Source organism: Lactuca saligna, chromosome 7 (assembly GCF_052625555.1).
Source record: "Lactuca saligna cultivar CGN05327 chromosome 7, ASM5262555v1, whole genome shotgun sequence".
In the NCBI taxonomy this organism is placed as follows: Eukaryota; Viridiplantae; Streptophyta; class Magnoliopsida; order Asterales; family Asteraceae; genus Lactuca; species Lactuca saligna.
Genome location: NC_136423.1, coordinates 136,289,870 through 136,299,274, shown reverse-complemented (window position 1 = coordinate 136,299,274; position 9,405 = coordinate 136,289,870). Strand labels below are relative to the sequence as shown.

General features: G+C 36.5%; 2 protein-coding genes across 3 annotated transcripts; both read left to right on the top strand.

Annotated features, from left to right (window-relative positions):
• Positions 1-2,296: 2,296 nt before the first annotated feature.
• On the top strand, positions 2,297-3,424 carry LOC145007271 (uncharacterized). Its single transcript, XM_078966240.1, has 3 exons — positions 2,297-2,584; positions 2,690-2,754; positions 3,274-3,424. The coding sequence occupies exons 1-3, from the start codon at positions 2,297-2,299 to the stop codon at positions 3,422-3,424; spliced, it is 504 nt and encodes a 167-aa protein (XP_078822366.1).
• Positions 3,425-6,629: 3,205 nt separating this feature from the next.
• Positions 6,630-9,195, top strand: LOC145005448 (transcription initiation factor IIE subunit beta-like). 2 transcript variants are annotated; one of them, XM_078964531.1, is made up of 5 exons: positions 6,630-6,770; positions 7,191-7,490; positions 7,661-7,792; positions 7,888-8,004; positions 8,717-9,195. In XM_078964531.1, exons 2-5 carry the CDS (start codon positions 7,218-7,220, stop codon positions 9,053-9,055), a joined length of 861 nt encoding a protein of 286 aa, XP_078820657.1. In that variant the 5' UTR covers positions 6,630-6,770; positions 7,191-7,217; the 3' UTR covers positions 9,056-9,195. The 2 variants fall into 2 exon arrangements, with proteins under 2 accessions (XP_078820657.1, XP_078820658.1); XM_078964532.1 differs by having other exon boundaries at positions 6,652-6,785.
• The last annotated feature ends 210 nt before the right edge of the window (positions 9,196-9,405 follow it).

The following is a 9,405-nucleotide window of genomic DNA, read 5'->3' as shown; positions in this document are numbered from 1 at the left end:
TAAGGCCTACTCGACAAGTTTGTCACCCTACTCGTTGAGTAGCAGCAGGGTGGGATCGCGATATAAGTGACCTACTCGACGAGTCCATATTGGGACTCGACGAGTAGGTGCTGGCAGATGAAACCCTAATTCTCGGGGTTTTACACCGTATTTAAAGGAGCCTCAACCCCCTTTGGGCCTCCTTACAGTTCTAGAGAGCTCTTGTGAGACCCTAATCTCTGTGTGTGTGTGCCCTTTGTGTGTTGAAGCTTGAAAAGAGGATCTTTGGAGGGAGAAGGCTTGGAAGAGAAGGGGATTGGAGCAAGTGGAGTGTGTGAATCAACACTTATCTCAGTTATTATCTTTTAGAGGTACCCAAATCGCCATTTCCTTGTAGATATCTTCTATTGGTTGAGTTTTAGGGTTTCTTTTATGGAATGTTAAGTTAATGACTTGAGCTATGGGCTAGATCTGAAGTTGTAACTTCAGATCTGGACTCTCCTTGGATTCTAGAAGCATAAAGTTGTAGTCTTGGTCATGATTGAGGTCTCTTTTGAGCATGAAGCTCCTTGAAGAACTTAAAATAAGAATTTAGAGCCTTTATAGCCATGCATGCACGTAAAGTTTGCAACTTTACGTGATAAGCATGCCCTAGAAGCTTGGATATGTGATTTGGAGCCGCTGCATGGCTCAAATCAAGTCTGTTGAAAATTAGGACAGCATGAACTTGATGAGTTGCAAGGTTGACTCGACGAGTCCTAAGAAGATAGCCACAGACTCGACGAGTTGGATGATCAACTCGTCGAGTCCGATGAAGATTGCCATAAACTCGACGAGTTGAAGAACAACTCGGCGAGTCGGATGAGTTTTCCCCAAGTTATGAATGTATGTGTATGCATTGTGTTGTTAGAAGGTAAATCGTAAGAACTCGGCGAGTCACCCCGGTGACTCGGCGAGTGGGAAGAAGTCTCAGGACACTTGGCGAGTTAAGGTCAACATGGACTGTTGACCTTGACTAGGGTCTTTGACTTTAATCAGGGGTAAAATGGTTTTTATACCCTCAGTTCAGTTATCAGTACCTGACCTAGTGTTTTGTAGGGTTTGTAGCCGGACAGTTCCGGAGCAGCAACCAGCCTGCGTTAGAGTTGGCATCTCAGCAGTCAACGTTACGAGGTGAGTTTTCCTTCCGTCTACGGCCACAATGCCGACCCGTCTAGATAGTAATAGTTACGGACTTTGGTTTGATGCAGTAGTTCAGTGTGCTTGATGTCTTTGTGATTCAAGCATGTCTTTGTGTTATGTGTTCCGGACTTCGGTCTAATGCAGTATGCAGTATATGTGTTTTATGCTAGTTGATATGTTTACGCTATGCTATGTTATGCTCAGTCAGTTTTCGGACTTCGGTCCGATGCAGGGGACAAGGTCCCAGTCAGTTCCGGACTTCGGTCCGATTCAGTTTCTAGACATCGGTCCAATGCAGTGGGCAAGGCCCAATATGTGTTTATATGTTTGTATGGTATGAGGTAGTTTGGGGGAGCCCACTATGCTTCATGCTTACAGTTTCAATTTTGGTTTCAGGTACTTCCGCTAGAAAAGGGAAGAGCTCGGGATGATGACATCGCACACACCGCAACTTCAGTTTTTTTTCCTGGGAGTTGGTTCATTTTTCTTAGATATGACTTGACACAGTTTTGATACAGTTTTATCACAACACTTTATTATGATTTTGAGATATTGACATATGATTTTTATTTTATGACATTCGATGTTATGGATTTAGTATTATTTAAACGAAAATTTTTAGGTCGTATTTTGGGATGTTACACAATTGCCCTGAAAATTTTGTTCATGCACAGTTTTTTGTAGTTTTTATAGAGATGCTTGTTAGATTTTGGGAGGATAAAATAACCAAATTGTTGTTGCCCAGTTTTGGTACCTGTCAAGTTTTGTTGTAGACTTATTCAATTGTTAACTGCTCTAGTTTATTGTTGAGTAGTTAATTTTTTTATAATCTTTGTCTCTCAAACTTGTTTCTCTAAAAAATAGAATATTTTTTACATGTTTTTTAATAAAAATTGTAGATATGGATCGTAATCATTTGCTCCAATTTATGAAACTATTGGAGAGTTATATTCAGTTGTTGATGTGCTTAGCTGCAATTAGACTTTGGTTAATTGAATGTGAGGAAAAAGAAGCTCAAATGAGAGCTTGAAGTCAAAGTACATTAGAGAATAGATTAGACACGATTTTGAAAAAGTCCATAGAAATACAACATATCACACGTGAAAGTGATGAAAATTGTATATATGAGTTACGTATGGATAGAAATGCATTTGCACATTTATGCGAGTTACTACACACTCGTGGTGGATTATTAGACGATGGTTTAGTGACCACTGAGGAGCAAGTTGCTACATTCCTAAACATATTAGCACACCACAAAAAAAACAGATGTATTCAAGTTAGATTCTATCGGTCGGGGGAAACGGTAAGTTGGTATGTTCATCGAGTTTTGGGTGCATTAATGCGTATACAAGAGATATTGTTTGTCAACCCAACGCTTATTGCAAATGAGTGTGCGGACAACCGGTGGAAGTGGTTCAAGGTAACCACTATAACATTATTATGATATATTACAAATTAATATAAGGCCTTAACTAATAGTTTATATAAGATTTTAACTAACAACGAGTTAATATTTACTTTATAGGGCTATCTAGGAGCCATTGATGGAACTTATATTGGAGTTAATGTCCTTGACTTGGATAAACCAAGGTACCGAACAAGAAAGGGTAATATAGCAATGAATGTGTTAGGTGTCTGTAATCATGAGATGAATTTTGTCTACGTCTTAGCTGGTTAGGAAGGTTCGACTACTGATTCAAGGGTTTTGCGGGATGCAATTAATAGGCATAATGGATTGAAGATTCTATTGGTAAGCTAATACAGTAATTACTAAATATTGAAAGTAAATATAGTTACATATTCATACCTATTATTTTATTTATTATATGTAAATGTTATTTGGCTGATGGAGGATATATCAATGGTGAAAGTTTTTTGGCACCATATAGAGGTACTAGGTATCATTTACGGGAATAAGAAGATAGTACACATGCACCTACAAACAAGGAATAATACTTTAACATGAAACACTCACAAGCGAGGAATGTTATTGAAATGTGTTTTGGTCTACTAAAGATGTTGGGCTATATTAAGAAGTCCTTCATTTTATCCAATTAGAATTCAAGGGAGAATAGTCATGGCATGTGCTTTGCTACATAATTTTATTAGGACACACATGGCTCTTGATCCGGAGGAAAACACGCCTACCGATGTCGAACATATGCCTATCGGGGAAGAGCAACCAAATCAATTTCACATTGTGGATGTTGTTGAATCAAGTAGTGAATGGACTCAATGGAGGGATGATTTAGCCGAATAAATGTTTGATTCTTGGATGTCAACTAAATTCTAGTAGATTGTTTTTGAATGTTAGAACATTTATTTTTAAGTTTGTTATTTTTTATTATTATAAACATCAACAAATTTGAATTTTGTATATGTTTTTTATTAATTTTAACTAAGTGGACGAATCATTTTAATATTTTTCATTTTTTTTATTTACCTTTGTTATGTATAATATGTCAAAAGCAAGTAACAAATCATGACAGATAGGTGTCAATGGACTAAAAAAGAAGAGGATGCGTTGATTACCATCCTTCAAAACATTGTTGTTATTGGTGGTAGAGGTGATAATGGAAGCTTTAGGCCAGGAACCTATGATCAAGTCGTTCTAAAGTTGCGGGAAAAAGTCATGAGTATTAATATAATAGCAAAGCATGTCCAAAACAAAATCAAACGTTTAAAAGATAAATTTTATGCTGCATATGATATGCAAAATGCAAGTGGGTTTGGTTGGGATGATGCTCGCAAATGTGTACTAGTTGATTCTCCTGAGATATTAGAGGAATATCTAAAGGTTAGTGGATATATATATATATATATATATATATATATATATATATATATATATATATATATATATATTATTTGTATGCATATCTAAGTATTAAATGTATGGTTTTAATTGTAACTTTGTTTGTTTTACTAGAAACATCCAAACAAAAACTATGTTGCGAACAAACCATTCCTTGTATACGAGCGTCTAGCAAATGTTTTTGGTACAGATCGAGCTACAGGTGGTATGGCTGAATTGGCGGCTGATGTGATAGAAAATCAAAATATTGATAATGAAGAAGGAGAAAGTTGTCCATCGTCTAATTCTAATCCTCAAAACACCGCAACTTCCTCCAATCCAAATCCCAAAGACTCGGCGTGAAATAACAAAAGAAAAGCGGCATCTGAAGAAGTAACACATGTAATTCAAATGAGGTTAGCTACTGTATCCGAGGAAATCCAGAAAATGACTAGGGCTATTACGTCCTCTACTAATGACCTCACAGAGTTAAAAACCATACATGAAGAGTTGAAGACCATGAAGTTGTTTTCTTCAGAAATCATGCAGGTTTGTTTGAAGTTTACAAAAAACCTGAATTTGTTACCGATGTGGAATAGTTTGGATGCAGCTACTAAACCACTTTTTGCGAATGCTATATTGGAAGATGATAACTGAAGTATCTTATTTTTTTTATTCAAAATAAAGTATTTTGGAAACCATTTTGGTTTAGAACTTTGCTAATTTTGAAAGAATTTTGATTATTTGGTATTAGAACTTGTTTCTATGAGAATTTTAATATTTTTTTTAATAAAAAATGTATATTTTGAAGTTATGTATGTAAAATAGAGTTATTATGAATATTTTTTTTGCAAAATGGTAGTATGATCATATTGTGTCCAGTTCTATTGTTACCACACAGTTTCAAACAATTTGTTCTATTCTGTTCAGTTTTACCAAACGCTATAAATTATTGGGTAAATTACACCAATCGTCCCTCGTGCAGGTGCCAGAAAGCATGTTCAGTCCCTATTTTCAAAAATTAACTCGGACCGTCCCTCGTTTGGTTAAAAGTTGCATGATTCATCCCTTTGGACATAAAAAGACCATTTTGCCCTTATTTATTTATTTTTCTATTTGTTTGTTATTAATAATTACTTATTTATTACAAAAAAACATTTAAAAAGAATAGGGGCCCTAAGCAGACGTTCATAACTTGTCCCCCAACCTCTTTCTTCTTTGACACACATCGTATCCACCATCACCACCCACAGTGGCGACTTTGCCGACACCGCCACTCCGACGACACCTTCGGCCGTCTTCGATACTCTGGGAACATCTTCGGGCAACTCCACCAAGCCACCCCCTTCCCTTTCCCCAATGTTCTTTCTTCTTCTTCTTTGAATTTGAGCGACCATCTCTGCTGCTCTCTCTCTCTCTCTCTCTCTCTCTCTTATCCTCTTTCTAATCTCCGTCACCTCCATCTATCACTGCTAGCACCTCCTGTAACTACCACTGGTCATCATTCAAATCTCAAAAAATGAACCCTAAACTTGTAAATTGAAGAAGAGGGAGATTTAGATTGGAGAAGCAAGCTCAGATCGAACCCAAATTCTCCATCAACGATAGAGACAGAGAAGGGACCATATTCGAGGGAGATGGTTTTCTGGCCCTGATTTGTGGCAGTTATATGCGCTTTTGGTGAAGGTGAAGTTCACAAATGGTTGTCGGTATTCAGGAACAAGTTTGATTTTAAAATGGTGGCATTTGAAGGCAACAATTTTCGAGGGTGGCGGTGGCAACGGTTTGTTTCGGTGGTGAAGAGGTTAGAAACAGGTGGTGTAGAGGGTGGGTTCCGTGATGGGCAACCGGTGTTCCCAGTGAAGTGGTTCATGGTGAAGGCAATTTTAAGGAAAAAATGGTTGATGGTTCTATGAATACGGTAGGTTACAAACAAAAAAAGTGTCCGAATTTGACTTTAAGGGATGTGCTCCGGTGGTGGTTGGTCGGAAGTGGTGGATTAGTGGTTTTTCAAGAGTTAAAAGAAGATGGAGGAAGAGAGATGAGCAAAAGGAAGGTGGGGGGAGGGGTAGGGTGGTAGGGATGTTGGGGTTTTTTCTTTTATTTTTAAATTAATAATAATTATTATAACATTTAAATTAATTAAAAAAGAAATACAAAAGGGCATAATAGTCATTTTATGACTCATAAGGGATGAAGCTTGCAAATTTAAACTTATGAGGGACGAAGCGTGCAACTTTTAACCAAACGAGGGATGGTCCGAGTTAATTTTTGAAAATAGGGACCAAACGTGCTTTCTGGCACCTACACGAGGGACGATTGGTGTAATTTACCCTAAATTATTTGTCTTGTCATGTCTATAGTCCTTGAGTCCAATCCATTTCTATCCGGTGAAAAACTTTTTGACTAGTTTTAGACTCATTATTTCAATATGACACAAGGAATGGGCATGATATAACATTAATTAGCAAGACAAACCAAGCAACCAACATCCGCCACTCTTCGGAGCGTGTAACACTCTTCCAAATCATATAAAAATCATTTTTGGTTTAAAGAAGGCAAATCCCAAACTGGATAAAATTCTGTTTAACCGTTTTTGGTTATACGGTTTTGGTTCCCTTTTATTTAAATCGGTTAAACCAAAAATCTAATAAAGCGAACCAAACATCACAAACCTTATTTGGTCGGGTTTTGACACCCCTAAATTCGCAGTAGGAAACCAGGGAATCGGAAAGGCAGATCGTCGTGGTTTATCGACGGAGCATCAAGTCGTGGTGATCATCCGGTTGACGTACTCACACGACAGTCAAAGGTTAGAGGCGCAATTGTAGGTGGCGAGGGTTTTATAGTTTGACCTAATTTCTCATTCTATCAATGTTCAAAGGAATACATCAAAGGGTTTTTTAAAATTTTCAGTATCTTGGGTTCCGATTTCGCCTTCCTTTTCATTTTCACAAAGGTTTCGTTTCAATTTCGTCGGCTGAATCGCGTTCTTGGCCGTTTACTCGTCGTCCACTCGCCTTAATTAGAAAACTAGTTATATCATGATGACATAGAACCACGGTTTTTCCTCCATATTCTTACATAATCTGATGATCTCTAAATGTCTAGAACTCTTTTGTAAAGTAAATTTCTTGAATTTAGGTCTTAGAATGCTTGAAATATGCTCATTTAGACATGTCTTTTTTTGGTTGATATATGTTTCACTTTCACTTGCTTGATGTATCTGTAGTTTGGCAAAGAAGTAACCGGTGCCCTAATGGGATCACTGCAAGAAAGTCTGAACAGGTTCAAGAAGCAACAAGAGAAATGCCAATCAACCCTTAAGAGCATTGCTGCAGATTCTAAAACAACCATTAAGACAACAGCACCACCTGCTCCTAGAGTTGTGCCTCGTGCAAACACCTCCACTGAATTACCTTCTCTTCCAATTAAATTCTCTAATGACACTGAGAGGTTGCAGCATATTAATCGAATAAGGATTAGCCCTGTTTCATCCCAGATCAAACGAGTGGTTGATTTACTTTTCAAGGTCTGAATCTTACCTGTTCTTGTTCTCATTATTTACATTTGTAATCTGATTCCATGATATGGTGATACGTTTATAACCCTTAAATGGTTGGGTTTATTTTTGGTGTATGTTGGATTTCTTAAGAAATGAAAGTACATTGAAATTAATATTATTATATTATATATATACAGTCAAGGCAATCGTTCACAGCAGAGCAAATAAATGAAGCATGTTATGTTGATGTGAAAGGCAACAGAGCTGTGTTTGAGAGTTTAACAAAAAATCCAAAAGTTAGTTATGAAGGAAAACGCTTCTCTTACAAGGTAATAATCCTAATCTTTTATATGACATTATTATTGTAATTCCAAAAGTACTTTGATGCAATTTACTGAAATAAAGTTTTTTTATTTATTTACAGTCGAAGCATGATGTGAGAGACCAAAAAGAACTACTCCGTTTAATTCGGACATTTGCAGAAGGAATTGCTGTTGCTGATCTTAAGGATGCTTATCCAACTGTCATGGATGATTTACAGGTATTTTCTTTCCAACCTCCAAAATTACCTTTTTGGTCCCTAGGTATACCTGATTTTTGCAATTTTGGTCCCAAAAAGTTCTCTTGCAAATTTGGTCCTTATTTGATGTTTTTGTAATGTTTCTGGTCTTTGTTCCAAGTAAAATGACTATATTTGGGACCAAAGTTGCAAAAATCAACTATACCCAACGACCAAAATAGTCATTTTACTGGGAACAAAGACCCAAACATTACAAGAACCTCACAATAAGGACCAAATTTGCAAGTGAACTTATTGGGACCAAAATTGAAAAAATCAGCTATACTTAGGGACCAAAATTGTAGTAAATAAAATAATGTGTAATTTACATTTTTGGTCCCTGAGTGTAGCTGATTTTTGCAGTTTTGGTCCTCAAAAAGTTCACTTCCAAATAAAATGACTGTATTGTAAAATAAAACCTTTGGGGCCAAAATTGTAAAAAAAAAGTCATTTACTTAAAACAAAGACCAAAAATGTTACAAGAACCCCAAATAAGGACCAAACTTGCAAGAGAAATATTTTGGGATCAATATTGTAAAAATAGTCATTTTTTCGAGATCAAAAACATTAAAAGAACCTCATCTAAGGACCAAAATTGTAAAAAATCAGCTACACTTGGGGACCAAAAATGCAACTTTATAATAAAATAAAAAATTTATAATTCCTAATTAACTCCGTGATGATTGACGTGTAGGCCTTGAAAGCTGCAAGACAGATATGGCTTCTATCAAACTTTGACTCACAAGAAGACATAGCCTACCCTAATGATCCACGTGTCCCAATCAAAGTTGATGATGAATTGAAACAGTTATTCAGGTCAATTGAACTGCCACGTGACATGTTGGACATTGAGCGGGACCTACAGAAGAACGGAATGAAGCCTGCAACCAACACTGCTAAAAGAAGAGTCATGGCACAAAATGGTAATATTTATAACAAACCAAAACAAAAGAAGAAGAAGACTGAGATTAGTAAACGCACAAAGCTCACAAACGCTCATCTTCCCGAGCTCTTCCGCAACCTTAATGGCTAGTTGGATTTGCTATTGTATATGTTAATGTTTGGATTAATGAGAATATACCAGAATCGTTTTATGATCGTATGGGTGATGAATGTTTTTTCAATGTGTCACGATTTGATGTTCAAGTGGATGATTTATGTGTCGATTTTTTATGCCTTAATGGATGCTTGAGGATCCGTAAATGAGGTATTGGGCTTAAAAGACTAGGTATAACTGTTGTAATTTATTTTTTAATTCGATTTTAGATTGGTTAATATGGTTGTTTAAGGTAGTTTTTTGGGTTTGGTTGGTTGGTTGAACTAGGTTATAACCCGTGGAAACCATGGGTGAGAATGAAAAACACTATTGATAATTTCAAATTG